Raw genomic sequence first — 18,971 nt, 5'->3', positions numbered from 1 at the left:
TCCCTTAGGAGGAGTGCAAATCCCCGTTTGTATCCGATGAGCTCAGATAACTATTGAAGCCAGCCTAGGGCATGGCAAGGAAATACGCTGACCAGGTAGAAGAGAAAATGACAGCTCTCATTTGGGTCTACCTTCTGTGAGCCTCCTTTTCTCTATTTGCCTTCAGTCAGCTGATTTTATTCCCCAAAATTGAAATATTGGGAGTCTATATTAAAAAAATATATATATTTAACAATATATGAAATAGTTAATGATATATGGAATAAAAACACTTGCATTTAATGATATAACTCACTATTGTATATATCAATAATATATATGGTATACATTACAGAATGCATGTATTGTAATGTTGGAACAACCTGAATAATTAAAAAAGAATAGATGAGTAAATTCTAGTATATCATATGAACTATTGTGCAGTTGTTATAGACAGTGATTTAGATCTGTACCTAATGTCCTAGATGGATGGGCAAGATAGTTGAATGAGATAAGAGAAACATGCATAGTATGATCTTATTTTGTGAGAATAAATTAAAAAATTACTTATGTGTGTAATCATGTGTGAGGATGGCAAAAGTGGAGAAGCATAGAGATGAAGTGGTTGTTAACAGTGGTTGGAGAGTCTGGGGTGGGGTGGGGAGCTGGGGGACAGAAAGGGCAGGAATGGAAACAAAAGGGAAGGAAAGTGAAAGGGGAAGGCTCATCTGTCTGTCTATCAGTATCCATCTGTCTATCTGTCTTTCATCTCTCTATCATCTGTCTGTCTAGCTTCATTGGTTGTGCTTAAACATGTATTAATTTTGAGGACCTTAATAAAAGGAGGAAGAAAGAAAAGAGAAAAAGCCTTTTTAAAATGCTGTTTTCTTTTTTGTTCTGTTGCTTGTATAACAACTGTCTCAATCTTTCTATTAAGGACACATTTTATCATTAAAAACACTATTAATTTTCATTTTTTAGAGATGATTTAAACAAATTGAAAGAAACCTGGGGAACGTGTGAAGACAAAGTATTTTGAATCAAAACTGAGTTTCTAGATATTGTGAAAGATGAATGACTTAAGAATCCATTTGTGTTTTTCTTCATTTTTTGCTGTATAAGAGGTGTACATTTTCCCCTTGTGCTCCAGAAAAATGCTCCCTTTCTTAAATGTAGGGAACACATGGTCAGTTAAGAAACAGTTAAGTCAAACAACTCAGTTAAGAAATTTGCTAGTTTCTGGTGGAGAAGTGGAGCGTTGAGTAAAGGGTTCTGACACCTGTGTGTGTGCGTGTGTATTTTTAATCAGTTTTTCTTTCCTGAGATATCCAGCAAGATGCTGCTATGTTTTCCTGGGAATTGGATGCTTTCTTCCAAACTGTTTTAAATAATTATTTTCCAGATTAAATTACCCTCATTATACATTCATTTTTGATGCTGATAGTCCTTTCTACATAAAGAATTTGTCTACATACAGAATAGTCCCAGACGTTATAGAATTGACTGGTGATTTAACCCCTGCTTATTATGAAAGAAGATTTGAGACAGAAGAGAGTGCTATTTCATAGTCACATTTGGATGTAGACTCAGAGATGATCTCAAGCACCATAATGATTCAGAGACAAATAATAATGTCAGGTCCATAGAAATAATACTACTAATCATCATACTTCTTTGATTTTAAGATGCTCATTTTGTATATGAACTGAAATCTAAGTGTATCTTACTATACTTGTGTGCATTTATTAGGTTAATATTGCAAGTCAACAGGGGTCTTATAATTAAAGGTATCAGAAATCCTATAGAATTCCCTTGGGAGCTTATTGAGTTCTGGATGTTTTAATGCAATTAGTACATTCCAGAATCAACAAACCTCAACCAGAATTTCAGTCTACATATAGCCATCTTGATTCAGACAAAGCAAGAAGTTATAAAAGTGTTTCTTTTCATGCAAGCGACTGCCTCATTGATAGATAACACTAAAATAATACTAAAATTATACAGAGTAGAATCTGTACATGGCAGACTGCATTTTAAGAATCTTGATTTTAGTTCAAAGGCACTATCACTTTGGGAAAACTAGTCATGTGTGGTGACATTTTTCCATCTCACAGGCTAAAAAAATATTTCACTAGGTCAAAATCCTGAGTGGTACTTAGGAACAATGTATGTGTCAGAAGAGAGTGAAAAGAATTGGAAGAGAAAATGTTATTTGAAGCTGTGGCCTGGAGAGAAGGAAGGAGCCGTGACATGGAAATCTGTACTGACCGACTAGGTTACCTGTATCCTAGTTTGCTTCAGGTGTCTTGTCAAGCATTTCCATTGAGTTTTGTGGTCACTGTTGCTTTGTTTCTTCTTTCAGAAAATCCTCCTCCCACTCCCCCCAGGCTAGAGTGGGGAAGGCTGCATGGCTGACTCACCTGTGTGTGTTTGAGTTCATGGTCTTTTGCTGCTTTTCTCATGCTTTTTCTTTATGATGTTTCAGCTCATCCACCATACACCATGTGCTTTAGAGTGAAATTCTACCCACATGAACCCTTGAAGATTAAAGAAGAGCTCACCAGGTATTTTGTTTGTTTGTTTGTGTGTTTAACGTGCCCCTTGAGCCAAAGCCCGGGCCGCTGAGTCTTCCTTCTAGAGCAGAGCATCTCCACCAAGCAGACGCCTCAGCTCAGTATTTGGCTTGGCATTGTTTCTCTTGCACTTAATTGTCTTGGGATTTTTCAAACCGTTGTCATTAGGAGTGTAATTAACTGTGCAGAAAAGCTGTGGGGATAAGGAGGAGCTGCTCCCTGAAAACATCTGACAGTGGGTTGCTAAAAATAAACAGAAGATGACTGTCTTTAGGATATGGGCAAATTCATAGCTAGTGCAGCCCCTGGGACTTATCCTGGGGATCTAAGATTTTCTGGAAGGGAAAAGATCCCTTGACAGAATGGAATGTTTGTCATCCCACATTCCACTTGCTAAACGACCAACCGTGGAGCCAGCTACCCTCTCCTTGTAGAGTGTTCTCAGCCCAGCTATTTCCATTTTCTAGTTCTTGGGCCTCCCCCCACTTCTTGTCTCCTTCTGCCACGGCCACGCGCAAATAGTCTACTTTCTGGAGGTTCCACAAGCAGCCTTGGCAGTGCCACTGAGCAGGGTCCCAGGAGGGCCTACTCGGTGTATAAAGAAGAGCCCATGCTCTTAGTGCTTAGTTCTTAATGAGGCTTTGATTTGATGCTTAGTTCTTAATGAGGCTTTAATTTGATGACTGCAAAAAGTCTTTGCATCTAGTCTTCTCTCAGAATAATCTGTGTGGGTCCAAGCGCAGAAGAGAAGCAAAGGCAGTTGGCCCTGATCATTGTGTGCAGAGGCACGTGTAGGGTTCTTGGGGGTTGTGCCGTCTTATTATCCATGAGGGGCCAGTCAGGCTCCACCATAGTGGCAAAGGGTGACGTTGGAAGGGAGCCTTTCTCTATTAGTAATTTGTGCATAGCCATTGGTGGAGGTTTGTGCTTAGGGGTGGGGCAGGGTATGCAGGGGAAAGGAGATGATGGACATTGTAAGTGGTGGTTGGCATTTTGCAATCTGGCCTGCCTTTTTTAAAAATTAAGATAAAATTCACGTAACAAATTATTTTTTATTGTTTCAAAGTGTACAATTCAGTGCCATTAAGCACATTCAACATGTTGGGCAACCATCACCATTATCTAGTTCCAGAGCATGTCATCATCCCCCTGACCCCCAGAAAGCTCATACCCATGAGCAGTTACTACTCACTCTCTCATCCCCTGGCCCAGGAAACCACTCATCTGCTTTCTGTCTCTACGGGTTTACCTGTTTTGGACATTTCATGCAAATAGAATCAAATTGTATGTGGCTTCAGCCTGCTTTTGGCTTGAAAAATTTAATCATTTATTTGTTTAGTTCTTCCTCAGTTCTGCTATCTGCAAGGGCTATATGAGCTACTTAAATAAATAGAGAGAGAGACATATTGGAGATATTTGTCCTCCCCTCTGGGTGCTAACAGTGTAATTAGGAAGATCAAATCAAATACTCATGCCAGGCGTTATTGCATCAGGGGGCCAAAATGGCTCACTTTTGTCACTTGTTTGCTTTAAAATCTTTTCTGGAGGATAAAAACTGAGTATGTATCACAATATAAATTAAGGATGTGTTTTTTGTTGTTGACATTGAGAAAAGCCCCTTTTGAAAGTAAAAGGGTACAAAGTTTTAGTCACTAACTCCAGTTAAATCCCTCTCAGTTAAATTTGCTAGCATTTTCCTACTTTTGTCTGAATAGCCTAGGTATTAATAGTGGAACATTTTTATGTCTCTGATGGAAATTAAGATAATACTGTGTCCTTGCACAGGTAGAAATGGGCTTTTCTGAGTTAACACTGTCCTTAGAATTTGAAAGGAATCTGCAAACTATGGAATGACTCAGATACTTAGGTTTAAACCCTATCTCGAAAGAGTTTAGTTTTTCTTGTTTGATAAGTTATTTTATCATAAATTAATCTAAAATTTAAGAAGTTAATAAATGAGAAGCTAACATCACATTTATGACCAGGCTTAGGTGTAAATAAACACTGAGAAAGAAAAGCAGTTTTAAAAGAGCAAAACAACAAGAATACTCAGCAAGAAGGACATTTGAAATCATTTTTTAACCTTTTTATCTCTCCATTTACACAGTCACCTTACAATCTTTTAGATTTCTAGGGCTTTAGGTAAATGCTATATACAATTGAGTGTAATAAAAGCATATTGCTTTAAAATGTTTTGGTAAGAACCATCTTTAAATTCATACTAGATGGAGAAGTGTATCACCAATGGTACATAATAATGTGTGACCCCGATCCTCTTGTGTTTTCATTGCTTAATTCTTTCATGCAGGGAGGGGTGAGACTACATGTAAATGCATTATTATTGTTGTTTTTTGGTGACTGTTACATTAAAAAATGAGTATCTGAACCTGAAGCCATTTGCAAGGCTCAGTAGATTATGTGGAACCCATAATAATCCATGATTATTTCTAGAGTTTGCTAATTTGAGTAAGGACCCAATCTCAGCTGTTGTGAAAGCTGATTTTCTTTCTCAGGAAGCTTTCATCAGACGCAATATCTGAGTTATGGGATCAGAACCCAAACCTCTGATTTATGAGTGAATATTTATTTGAAACCATTTTTCACTGCTAAACTCACCAAAACGTGGAAAGGAATGCTTTTGGTTTAATGTATACATTCAGCATGTAGCAAAGAAACTTGATGGCATTCAGCCTGGCAGTTTAAAATCTTTAAGAAAGATTTCATCATCTCAAGTATTCGTACAACCCTGGTATTCTGAATAGTCAAGGGCCTTGGTCCTCAAAGTCAGGTCACTGAATTAACAGCAACAGCGTCACCTGGGAACTTGGTCTCTGCCCCAGGCCTGGGATGGGGTCCTGCAATCTATATTTTCATAAGCACTCCAGGTAATTGTTGGAGAGGGACATGGAAACCCGGTCCAGTGTTCTTGCATGGAGAATCCCATGGACAGAGGAGTTTGGCAAGCTATGGTCCACAGGGTCTCAGAGAGTCAGACACAACTGAAGTGACTTTGCAGGTAATTGTAAAGCAGGTTAAAATTTAAGAACAGCTGTGCTGTGCTGTGCTTAGTGACTCAGTCATGTCCAACTCTTTGCAACCCCATGGACTACAGCCGACCAGGCTCCTCTGTCCATGGGGATTCTCAAGGCAAGAATACTGGAGTGGGTTGCCATGCCCTCCTCCAAGAACCACCACTTCAAGGCAATTGGATTTTCAAAAGCATTAGTTCCCTTAGGTAGATATTAGAGCATACAGTTCGGGGGGGTTGGTATGTCCCCAGAGTTGTGTCACCATCACTGTGATCCCCTTCCACAACATTTTTATCACCCCAGCAGCAAACCGAGTACTCAAGCAGTCCTTCCCGTTCTCCCCTCCCCTCAGCCCCTGGCAATTATGAAGCTACATTTCTGTCTCTGTAGACTGGTCTATTGTGAAAATTTTATACAAATGGAATCATACAATATGTGGTCCATACACCTTTTATGTCTGACTTTTCACTTAGCTTAATGTTTTCAAGTTTCATCCCTGTTGTAGCAGGAGTCAGTAGGTACTTCCTTCCTTTTATGAGTCAATAATATTACATTATACGGATATACCACTTTTCTTTATCCTTTCATAAGTTGATGGGCATTCGGCTTTGCTATGATGAAGAATGCAGCTATGAAAACTCATGTACACGTTTTGGTGAGGAATAAGATTCTGATTTAATTAGGTCTGGGTAGGATCCATGCTGGTATTGTCTAAAAGCTCCCCCATGTAATTCTGATATGCAGTCAGGATGAGAACCTCTGGTTTAGAACCTTTTTACTCAAGTGTGATCCATACGCCTGCAGCTCAGCATCACCGGGGAGCTTATTAGAAATCTGGACTCTTGGGCCTCACCCAGACCTACTGAACCAGAATCCACATTCTAACAGGATCTCTGGGTAATTCACAAGCTCACTAAAGTGTGAAAGGTGTCAGTTTAGGGAGATACTCTGGGTCCTTGACAAAATGGATCCTTTGACAAAATTCACAGTAACCCAGACAGGAAATTTATTAGGGACTACCTTTATACCCTGCACACAATTCCATACAAAGCTGGGGACAGAAAGTGTCACTTGAGCCTCCACGGTGTCCCCAGTGCCTAGCACTGTCAGGGCCTAAAGCAGGTGTGAGGTAAAGATTCATCAGATGGAACCACCAGGGAGCCACTGAACCCATCAGTGCATCCCTGAGTCAGGAGATGGTGAGCTCCAGTGCTCTGGGATGGGACTAGGTGGGCTGGCAGCACTTGAATGGTCTGAGCACTTCAGGCAGGCTCTCTAAGTGGGGCTGTGCATGAAGCTGCTTTGTTGTCATTCAGTTGCTCAGTCATGTCTGACTCTTTGCGATGCCATGGACTGCAACACGCCAAACCTCCCTGTCTCTCACCATCTCCCGGAGTTTGCCCAAGTTCGTGTCCATTGTATCATTGATGCCATCCAGCCATCTCATCCTCTGATGCCCTCCTCTCCTTCTGCCCTCAATCTTTCCTAGCATCAGGGACTTTTCCAGCGAGTTGGCTGTTTGCATCAAGTGGCCAAAAATCCTGGAGCTTCAGCTTCAGGCTGAGTAAAAGATGAGATTGTTTGAGCTCTGGAGGTAGTGACTGGGACCGATGGGGTGCTGCCCGTACCTGGCCTCAGGAACCTGGAAAGAAGAAAAAGGTTGATCTCTGCGACTTAAACTGTAAAATAAGCAGAAAGAATCTGCAACATCTGTAAAGTTACTTTAGTCAGAGATAAGGACCCTAGGCCTGACCCTTCAATGAAAGAATCAATCCAGCTAAGAAATAGGAGGAGATCTGAAGAGGGCATGATTGGCGTGGAGGAACAGAGGAGACAGTGGTGACATGACCTGAGCTAGGAGTGGCAAGCTAACACCCCGCCCCCCACCCATCCCCAGCTGAATCGAGCCAGGCATATTTTTTTGTTTGGCGCTACAGTGTTTTCAAAAATAGAGTTTGCTGCAACATTAAAATTCAAAGGATTTTACCTCTCAATGAGTCTCTGCGATGCTGGAGCTGCACGGTGCTGATCCTTCCACGGGAGCCAGCACCTTCTGTCCTCTGCTCCTCGACCCCTCACCCCAGCCCCTGTCACTCAGAATCAGGTTTGTCTGACCTGGAGAAGATGGCAGGAGAGGACACTAAACAGATGACAGCTCTCACTGAGAATAAGCTGGCTTCCTGGCCTTGTAACCACGTCTTTTCGAGGTTGATTGAATGGGACTAGTCTCTGTAAGACTGAGTGTGTTTCCTGACTCATTCCACCAAGAGCTCGGGCAACCTGTACCTGAAGTGCCGGTGGGGGCGAGGGTGTCTGTGGTTGTCATTGTGTGGGACTTTTCTCCCAGGGACGGTGGCTGCTAGGCCCCGTGGCTTTCCTCTATCTTCCCCGTCTCTCTTGGAAGTGGCTACAGACACTTCAAGTTTTCCGAACTCTGGGGGCCCCTCCCAGTTTTCCTCTGCTTGCCCTCCAAGCAGCACAGGTAGGGTTCTGGGGACCCAAGTGGATGAAAGATACACAATCCTTCTGCTTCTTCCAGGCCTCAGCCAAAACTTATGGCAACTCTTTCTCCTTTTTCATTGCAGATACCTTTTGTACCTGCAAATTAAAAGAGATATTTTCCATGGTCGATTGCTCTGCTCCTTTTCGGATGCTGCCTACCTGGGTGCTTGTATCGTTCAAGGTAAGTGTGGGCCCAGCTGCCCATCCCCACTGTTGTACAGGACAGCAGAGCTTCGGCTGTTCAGAGCCTCTCTCCTCCCCAGCCTGTACTCATCCTGTCCGTGCCATGGTTGGAGGCCAGTCAGGGCTGGGTGGTCAGCAGTGGAGCCCCCCTTCTTCCCTCCCAAGCCCCTGGGGTCCTGGTGGAAGGTGGGCTGTTGTGGTCCCAGGGGCCTCTGCATGAACAGAGTCCTCAAGGTCCCAAGGGAGAGCTCAGAGTCTCTGTTTTGAAGGGGACGGAATGCATGACTTTATAACAAGCTCTGAAAGATTATGGGGTCTTCTATGCCCTGAGCTCCAAACACCAAGTGTGGGGTATGCTGGGTATATTGAGCGGGCGATCTGTGTCCAGGAAGGCTGGTGTCAAACAGGTGTCATTTCAAACCTTTGATGAATGCCTTGATGAAATGTCAAGGCATTTATACAGGCATATCCACATGTGTAGTATGTGTATATATGTGTACCATATCTAATTCTTCACCTTTACAACAGTCACACAGCGTGGTGAGGAGAACCCCAGGCTCACAGTCTGTCATTTCTCAGTTTGAGCCTGAATTCCCATTTCCTGGTTATTTCACCACAGACAAGTGATTTAAACTCTTTAAGCTTTAATGTCTTCATATATTGAAAGAGGTGGTCATACCTCCTTCACTGCTGCATGATGATTTCATGAGACTTAGTCTCAGGGTTGAACAGGCCCCCGAGGAAAGTGACAAACACTTAGTGGGAACTGGCAGACACTTAGGACCCAAGGTTGGTTTTCATTTGTTTCTACCTGTAAGAAAAAGTTGTTGGAGGGAAGGCAGTCTCCAGGACCCAAGGCAATGCATTGCCATGGGGAAGGGCTCGGGACACACGTGGAGAATGACTCAGATGTTCTGTTCCCCTGGACCTGCCGGGAGGCAGCTGGGCCTGTTTGGAGGGACTCAGGCGTTCCAGCCATTTGTAGCTTGGATGCTGATGACATGTTTATGAGAGAAAGGGAGGGTGGGGAAGGGAACTAGGAGAAGAGAGGAGGGATGCAGAGAGAGGGAGAGAGAAAGAGAGAGGAAGGGAGGGAAGGAAGGAGGGAAGGGGGTGAGAGAGAGATTACCAAATGAGCATGTCACCCTTATAAAGGATCTGAAATAATGAAGGAGCTTATGATGGGGTCATAAGTGGTTCATGACAGTCACCTGTCTGATCACAATTCCAGGCTTCATTCACAGCTTAAGAGAAACCCCCATCATTCTCCTGGGGTTTCACTGTCACTCACCACTGTCCCCAGGGGATGCTCAGTGCTGCGAAATGGTTCCTAGGACCCTGTTTCTGGGTGTGCGCACTCTTTGAGAAATCTGAAGTCTATCTGTGTTGCTTTTCCCCTTCCTCTGGGAGCAACATAGTGCTGCTCAGCAGGTTTTGGCAGCGCTGTTAAAACCCTTGGAGACATTCAAGTTTAAAATCAGGATGACGGTAATACCCTGATAAGATTTAGTCCTTCCATCTACTCCAAGGTGGAGTGCGTGCTTCTGAAAGCTGCCTCTCATACACAGAGCTAAAGAGTGTTCGAGCCCCATGGTTCTTTCCTGTGAAGACTGCAAGTTCCTGGTTAGGGTGCACTGTCTTCCATAAAGGAAAAGCAAATCAATACTAATCTGAGGAGCAGACTAGCCTGTGAGTGTTTCAGAACGCATTTAGCATTAGTGAATCATGGTCAATTCTCCAAGGGCAAGCTCAATATGGATCTGTAATGGGAAGCTCTCCATCCTGTTTTATGTTTGAGATAAAACCACAAAGCCCCCATCCAGATGATCAGGGTCCCATTTCATCCCTCATTGCTATTATCACTGGCCACACTCACAGATGCTGTCTGGAGAGTAGAGTTGGAAATGGACTGGCAGACCTCAAAGAAGCCTTTTAGCTCAAAAACGCAGTGGTGTCCACAGGCCATTTGTAGCAAATCCAGTAAAAGCTGGATTCATAAAACTCTCCGTGGCTGGGGGAGTTATTACAGCAGCCTTGGATATCGTTACAAATGCAGATAAAAATCTGCTTTGTCAGAACTGCTTATGCTTTCAGAGTGATAGGAAATGTGGAGTAAAGGATTAGAAAGCCGAGGGCATGTGACTCTTTATTGGCATCTTGTTTGCTAACATTCTTTGAAGAAGCATGTTTTAAGCTTTCAGAATGTTCTGAGTATATAAAACAGGCAGCCACCCAGAGTTTTGCTACCTGTACACACTGAATGTGAGTATTTTCAATGCATGCTTTGCATTGTCTTTCATAATGAAAATTGCAAAACAAACACACAAAACCCTAGGGATCTATTTTTGGCCTTTCTTGGTACACATCTTTTCCTGTTCCTTCTGCAAAACAGTAACATGTCAGGATTACTGATCTTATCTCCTACTCCTGGATGTCCAATCCCTGTGGGTCTGTGGCTCCTTCTAGCTATTCAGAACTGTGTTAGATGTCACTTCCTCCAAGAAGTCTTCCTGGACTATTAAAGGAGCCTCTCTCTGCACATTATTCTTTCTAGTGTCTCTGTTTTGTTGTCTTTTAATAAGCACTTATATCAGAAATTATCTTGTTAAGTTTGTTGGGGGCTTATTATGCATCGCCTCTTATGTAGAATCTAAATTTCATGGAAGTGGGACTCTGGGAGTCTTTTTCACTGCAGTACCCCTGTGTCTGGCACATAGTAAATTCTCCACTATGTTAATTGAAGCAGGGCACTTGCATAAATTGCACCAGAGTATGCTCTGTCTCTGTACCTGGGAAAGAGTGATTGGTTTACTCCCTCATCCATGTGTTCTCCAAGCATTTATTGGACACTCCTAGGTGGCAGGCATTGTTATGTGAAGTCCCTTTGGGGGGTAGGGGCAGACAGGTAAACAGGAAGTTTTGATGGTGTCTCAGTGTCTACATAGAGGGACACAGGGGGTCCCCACTCTGATCCCATGCGGCCCCTCATCAAGCAAGGGTGGTGAGGGAAGTCTTCTGAAGAAGTTGACCCTGGAGCTGTAATGTCTTGTATCTCAAGTTCTTTTGGAACAAGCTCTCCCCAAAGAAGGGAAGTGCCACTGCCCTGTGTGCCCTTTAAAGTCAATACCTATTTTGCCATCTTCTGATCACATTCATCATTTGGCTTCAGCTCTTTGGATTTTGCTGACAATTAAATTCTCTTTTATTTTAATTTTACATTCTCACATGCCAGCCCATGTGCGTATGTTATTTGTTGTAACCTTGCCCTCAATACCATGCGCAGGAGAGAACCACATGCTGCTTACCCAACTCCTCTTGGGATGGAAAACAGAATTTTAAATGAGCTTAATCATTCATAAGCTTTTGCTTCAGGTGAAGTCAAAGTTAAAGATAAGCTTCAAAGAACTAGAAAGCAGGGCAAGTGATGGGGCAGACGTTGACATTTACCTTGTCAGCAACCCTGTGCAGGTTCCATGGCGTTCCTTCTCTTAGTTTGCCAGGCTACTTATTTGCTGTGTTTGGCAGTACAAGGCCATTGTATCTCACAAGTTTTCCTGAAAGGAGAAGTACCCACCACGAACAATACAATGCAACACAAAACTGCATAAGCACAAACAATGCTACTAACCGCTGTGCAAGCTGACATTTGCATTGCGTGTGGCACAGTTTACTATCAGTGATCCACTCCCTATGGAAAAGTAGGCTCTGAGTTATACCATTTCCTAAATTTTGGGGTCCATAGCCAGCTCACAGGAGTCATGTGTATGTGTGTGTGTGTTTATATGTGTCGGTGTGTTATGGGTGGGTTTTTTTTGAAGGTTAGATTGAGTTAATCACTAGTTGGTGGCTCACTTTCATCCCTGGTCCCATTGGCCTACCTATTGGTTGAGTTTCCTTTTTTTTCATTAGTCTTATTCCTAAAGGCAACAACTGGATTCTTGTATGTCATTGACTTGACATAACATCCTTATAAAATGATTAGTATTATTTTGTGTGTATATATTCTTAAGTTTCATAAATTAAATGGGGCTATATTTAATCCTTCCTTTTTATGCTCAGAACACTATTTGGGGAATCTACTCACATTTCTGGGTATAGTTCTATTTTGTTGCTTTGAATTGCTGCAGAGAGTCCAGTGGGGTACATTGCCCTTGTGTTATTTACTGCTCCCAGCAGTAATGAACACCCAAGTTGCCCCATATCTTTTGTTGCACCTAGAGTTTTTCTAGAATATATGCCCAGAAATGGGCTTGCTGGGTTGTAAGATTAGACTAAATACTCTGGGCTTGCTCTCTAGAAGAGCTGCATGCATCAAGAATCTTCAAATACGTCATAAGCACTTCTATTTCTTCATGTTCCGGCCAACACATAGAATCATCTGACTTACTAAACTTTTTGTTAATCTTATAGGTATAAAGTGACATCTTCGAGTTTTGGTTTGCATAGCCCCCTCAGCACTGATGAGTTTGAGCAACTCTCCATACATGAGCTCTTTGGGTTTCCCCTTCTGTGAATTGGCTGTTGACATTCCTTCACCTTTTCCTATTGGAATTCCTCCCCACTTACTTATAGATTTGTAGGAATTTTTTTTCTTTATTCTAGATATTAGCCTTTGTCTGATTTCTATTTTGCAAATATGTTATTTCAGCTTATTATTTTGACTATATTAGTGAAATGTTTTAATATTGATATCAAATTAATCAATTTCCCCTCTGTGGCTGATGACATTTGGGATCTTATTTTGAAAGTCCTTCCTCATGTCATGTGCATTTAGGTTGTACGGTAATTTGAACTCTATTGAGAAGCTTTAAAGAGGTTTGCTTTCCTCCCTGTTTTGTCCTTTTACCATCATTAGATGATTCAACAGTACAGGGACAGTAGATGCAAATTACAGAGTTGGATGTGATTTTGCAGATGTGCTCAAGGCATATTGATTTCTATCTACTTCAAAGTCATGTTGATGATCAAGTTCTTCCAATACAGTTTTCCCACCACCTTTAATTTACTTTCCTGGGCTATTTCTGCCTGAGATGCTTGCCTCTTCTGGCTCATTTTTCTTAGAAAGCTTGTGGAATCAGTAGAATGTACTCCCATTGCAAGAACAGCCCCTTTGCTGCTTCAGGCTGTGGTCAGTGCTCATCCTTAGTCCATCTTCTCATAGACCTTCTGGGTGCTCAGAAATGTGCAGGCATTTCTTTTTACCCCTAAAGATCCTCTGCAGGAACCCTGTATTAGAACCCAGAAACCTTAATCAGGGATGCTCAGCCATACTTAGACACGCTGTCTTTAATTTGAAGAGCAATCCATTTATTTTTAAATAAATAAATCCTCTTGGGTCCTTTATGTTTTGATTTTTTTCATTGAATGGGCCACATCTGCACAAATCTCAGAGTAAACAGCTCCAGTCAGGGAATTCTTTGACTCAGAGAAAATTAGCTATGAAAGGAGGCTTGAGGAACACTCAGTGGGTTCCAAATACAGGTGGTAACACTCCTATCATGGGGAACACTTGGAAATATTGGGAGGCATTTTGGGTGTTCACAATAGTGGGTATGCCACCACCACCTAGAACCTGAAGGGTGGGAGTGCTCAATGGTTGAGCTCATACCTTGGAAGGTCTGAAACAATAAAGAATTGTTTATTTCCCCAAATGCCAATAGTGCCCCACTGAGAAACAACTATTTAGATTCCTTTACTGTATAGTTGAAGAAAATGAGACTCAGAGAGTTCATTCAACAAGTGTCCAAGATCACACAGCTAAATCTAAACTAGAATATGACCTTCTAGACACTCAGGCTGTAGTCTTTCCATAGAGACAAACACATTTTGTTGCGTGAGCTTGTTCCACTCTCTTCTTTTGGGTGGCAGGAGCCATTCCATGTATATCCTGTTTTTGTTGTTTTTAATCTTTCTGTTTATTTTTTATTGGTTACAGCTGAGCTTGGTGATTACGATCCTGATGAGCATCCTGAGAATTACATCAGTGAATTTGAGATTTTCCCCAAGCAGTCACAGAAGCTGGAAAGAAAAATAGTGGAAATCCATAAAAATGAACTCAGGTAATAGCGGTAGACGTTCGTAGGAATGATAGAGGTGAGAAAGTATTCATACTACAGGGAATGTGGAAATCATGTCGTGAACTAAAAATATTTGTAATGTGGGGGCAGACTGTTTCAGGTGGCAGGGCAATATTTCTGGGCACTGGCAAGGTCCCCCATCAATGACAGTCTCAATAATGTGGGGTCCCCTGGGTGGCTGTTTATGAACCATCAGCAATTATTAGAGCCATATATTTTCTTATGGGTTTTGACTACCCTGAGTTTCTGAAAGTGAAATCTAGGATAATTAAGTAATCCTTTCTGTTTTGAACTTTGCATTGCCTCTCCCCTGTCCAGTGGTCTTTACAGAAATTTTGACCCCAAGAATTAATAGAATAGAATCCATTGGCAAGGTTTCCTTTACTGAGCTGCTTTCAAGATAACACATTCAGTGTCTGCTTCTCTTTGCCTTGTCTGTGAGGCTCTAGGATGATTGTTAACTACAGAGTAGTACCATTAAAAAGAGCAAAATCACATACAGTATTTATTCACTGTGTAACGGACACTATTCTAAGTACTTGTACATATTGGTTCATTTAATCTTTGCAGTAGTCCAGGAAATAGGTCCCATGGTTCTTCCATTCTACAGTTGAGGGAACTGAAGCGCAGAGAGGTTAAACATTTTACCAAAGATCACACAGCTAGCAAGTGATACAGGCAGGATTTGAGTCCAGGCGGCCTAGCTCCAGGCTTTTGAGTATTGTGGTACTTGTACTATGCATAGGCTAACAGGAAGGAATGAAGCATGGATAGGAATCATCACCAGTTTGGAATCCAGGTAACTCAGGTATTCTAGTAACTAGAACTTAGATTCCTGCAAATAACAGGGAATTCATTTTGATTTATATATCTAATGTCATTGGATTATGAGCCCTGGAACAAATAACTGTCCCCTTGAGAGGGAGTGCCGAGATCCTGCTTTATGCAGGCACTCCCCCTTCTGGTGAGTTTGAGAAGACTGTATATGTGGGCCTTAAAGGTTCTGCTTTAGTAAGACCTTTGTTCTTAAGAGATAAAGATGATTAGACATCAAGAAATTGTACCGATTTCAGAAACTAACATACCTTTTCCAGGGGTAATTTTAGGGTATCGTCTCCTAATGCAAGTTTTGTTGAAAATATGACCATCTGCCTACTCTTTCTACATTTCGGGGACTAGCAGGCTGGAGGTAAAAGTAAAGTCCTGATGTTGCCATGGGGCTTCCCGGGTGGCTTAGCGGTAAAGAATCTGCCTGTGATGCAGAAGATGCACGAGATTCCACAAGTTTGATCCCTAGGTCAGGAAGATCCCGTGAGGGCATGGCACCTCACTCCAGTATTCTTACCTGAAGAATCCCATGGACAGAGGAGCCTGGCAGGCTGCAGTCCGTGGGGTCACAAGGAGTCCAATGCAACTGAAACAACCTAGCACAGTGTTGCCATGAGGGCTGTGGACCAGCAGCATGTGAGCAGCACAGGGTGAGACCCTTGGGACGAAGGAGTCACAGCCACTGTGCAGCTTAATAGTGAAAGGAGGTGCAACAGTCTGCTCTGAACATAATTTGCAGGGCCTCAGATGCTTGGAACATATGATAATAAATGTTTGTTGAGCTCTTACTGGATGCCAAAATACTATGCTAAGTGCCTAGCATACATCACCCCACTCAATCTTCCCGAACTCTACAAGGTAGGTTCCATTGTTGTTCCCCATCTGAGGTGAAGAAAGCACAGCCTGGAGTGAAGGACTTGTTAGTAGCAGAGTCTGGACTTGAACCTTGTTCTTACCTGACACTAACACCCATGCTCTTATCCCCTGGGCTGAGCAGCCAGAAGGCAACCTGGTAGTCATATGGATGTTTCGCAGTGATCACCATGGTGAGGGTGGAGACTGTGATAGGAGAACCAGTTAGTTCTGTCATCCAGTACACACGCTGGGGACCTCACAAGAATAGGAGTAGAAAAAACTAAAGACGTTCTTGAGAGACATTGAAGCAAGACTTGGTGACCTACTGAGTTTCATGAGTAAATGAGTGGATCAAAGAAGATTCCAGATTGCTTTTTGTAATCAGAAAGCTGTAGATTGGACCTTGTGCCAGCTCCTGAATTTGTTGATAACCCTGAAAGTAGTCATCATGCATCTAGAGAATATAGAGCATCAGCAGTCAGCTGTGGTTTGTAGATCCCAGAAGTAGATGCCATGGCTTGGCCAACACTGCTTTGCTGTGTTGTGACACATTTGTAATGCCCAGATGGCCCTTGTGAAGAAGTCAATGTTGTATGTGTGGAGGATGAAACAGCCACAAATCATGTGATATTGCAAAGAGAGATTCAGAGGATATTTTCCTGTGTGTTTTTGCTCCTTTTTCTCCTTAAGTAGACATATGTTTATGAATCAGTGCAGCAGAGAGAGATTTCAAGTTTGATGAGAAGATAAGAAGAGCAGCCAAGCTGAAAAGGTAGAAGAGAAGGGGCTTTCTAGAATTGGCTGGGAACTTGCTGCAGAGACTGGAGGTGACCCTGGGGATCAGCAAGCCCTTTGTGCACAGGTCATGAACGTATTGATCTTCTTGTGTGGGAACTGGACCTTTGGCTGGACTGCTCTGCAAACCTGAGAGTGCCGGGAAAGAGTCATAGATGGTAGAGACCCGTCTGTGACTTGGTGAGGCTGCACCAGGGTGTTACTATCTTACTCTCCATGGTTATCACAACACCTGTGACCGTCCCACACAACAAAGGGATAAAGCATGATCAATGATCTGTCGTTATGGAAACTTTCTGAAAGGTTTCCAGTTGGCCTTTGTTGGGGTTTGAAGGGTCCTCCCAATAATGTTCCGCTCCTACCCGTTTTCTGAAAAAATCAAGAAAGAAAACAAAAGAGACGGCAAAAGAGACTCTCAGACACTAACAAAAGGACCATGATTTGCCAGATAAACAGTACTAATTCTGGGGGCTCACAACCTTCTCCAGCCTTTTTACTTGATTAGAATCATTCTCCTCCTATGCTGTCTGTGGAAGGACTAAAGTTGTGATTCTTGAGAGAAAATTAATCAGAGAGGAAAATCTTTCCTTCTTAGGAGGCTACACAGCACTTGAAGGTGGACCCAAGGTGGCTTGATAGACAGACCTTAATAAGAGAGTTATTTAGGGGGAAGAAAGAGAGAGAGAAAGACTCCAGAATTTTGAGGTGCTTGAAAATATAAGGCCAAGATTTTAGTAAGAGTCTGCTTGGACTACGTGCTTAGACTCTTTTAGATGTAAGAGATTTGTGAATGAAGTTCATGGGTCAGCTTTGCCTCTTCAAATGTGCCACATCACTGACTGACAGAGGGGAGAAGACATAGTTTTGCAAGTGTAATACTGCAATTATTGATCATCTTTGTATCAGTCAAGGTAAGCTAGATTTTCCTGAGGAAACAACTCCTAAAAGCTCAGTGGGTTAGAACAAGAAACGTTTGTTTCTTGCTCTGATGTACACCCATGAGAGGTCAGTTGGGGGACTTGGTTCATCATTGGCACTTAGGGCAGTCACGAGCTTGGATTTGCCAGGAAAAAGAGAGCTGTGGAAAGCCCTGCTTTAGCTTGGAAGTGATACATGTCACTTCTGCTTATCCACTGTGTCAGAACTAGTCACATGGCCCCACTCAACAGCCCGCCAGGCTCATCTGTCCATGGAGTTCTCCAGGCAAGAATACTGGAGTGGGTAGCCATTCCCTTCTCCTGAGGATCTTCCCAACCCAGGGATCGACCCCGAATCTCCTGCACTGCAGGTGGATCCTTTACCATCGGAGTCACCAGGGAAGCCCCAACACAACAGCCAGGAAGTGCAGTTCTGATTCAGGTGTCCAGAAGGTGTGAAGTGGAAACAGCTGGCAAACATCTCTTAATGGCCTTCACAATCTCATTGACTAATAGAGTTTTTGTTTTATTTATTTATTTTTTTTGCTTTTATTTTTTCTTTTTTTTTTATTTTTTTAACATTTTTAAATTTCAGGTATACACATGCTCCCCATCCTGAACCCTCCTCCCTCCCCCCTCCCCATACCATCCCCCTGGGCCGTCCCAGCGCACCAGCCCCAAGCATCCAGCATCGTGCACTGAACCTGGACTGGCATCTCGTTTCATACATGACATTTCACATGTTTCAATGCCATTCTCCCAAATCTTCCCACCCTCTCCCTCTCCCACAGAGTCCATAAGACTGTTCTATACATCAATGTCTCTTTTGCTGTCTCATATACAGGGTTATCGTTACCATCTTTCTAAATTCCATATATATGCGTTAGTATACTGTATTTATGTTTTTCCTTCTGGCTTACTTCACTCTGTATAATAGGCTCCAGTTTCATCCACCTCATTAGAACTGATTCAAATGTATTCTTTTTAATGGCTGAGTAATACTCCATTGTGTATATGTACCACAGCTTTCTTATCCATTCATCTGCTGATGGACATCTAGGTTGCTTCCATGTCCTGGCTATTATAAACAGTGCTGCGATGAACATTGGGGTACACGTGTCTCTTTCCCTTCTGGTTTCCTCAGTGTGTATGGCCAGCAGTGGGATTGCTGGATCATAAGGCAGTTCTATTTCCAGTTTTTTAAGGAATCTCCACACTGTTCTCCATAGTGGC

General features: G+C 42.6%; 1 protein-coding gene across 2 annotated transcripts in view; it reads left to right on the top strand.

Moving 5' to 3' along the window:
* FRMD3 (FERM domain containing 3) overlaps positions 1–18,971 on the top strand; it is a 347,210-nt gene that overhangs the window by 214,918 nt on the left and 113,321 nt on the right. For both annotated transcript variants that reach the window (XM_061426014.1, XM_061426013.1), the window contains exons 4-6: positions 2,465–2,543; positions 8,167–8,264; positions 14,202–14,325. In XM_061426014.1, the coding sequence (XP_061281998.1) occupies positions 2,465–2,543; positions 8,167–8,264; positions 14,202–14,325 (301 nt within the window). The remainder of the gene's footprint in view (positions 1–2,464; positions 2,544–8,166; positions 8,265–14,201; positions 14,326–18,971) is intronic.

The sequence above is a fragment of the Bos javanicus genome, chromosome 8 (assembly GCF_032452875.1).
Source record: "Bos javanicus breed banteng chromosome 8, ARS-OSU_banteng_1.0, whole genome shotgun sequence".
Lineage (NCBI taxonomy): Eukaryota > Metazoa > Chordata > Mammalia > Artiodactyla > Bovidae > Bos > Bos javanicus.
The sequence above is the reverse complement of the archived record's forward strand: the minus strand, read 5'-3'. Positions and strand labels throughout refer to the sequence as shown.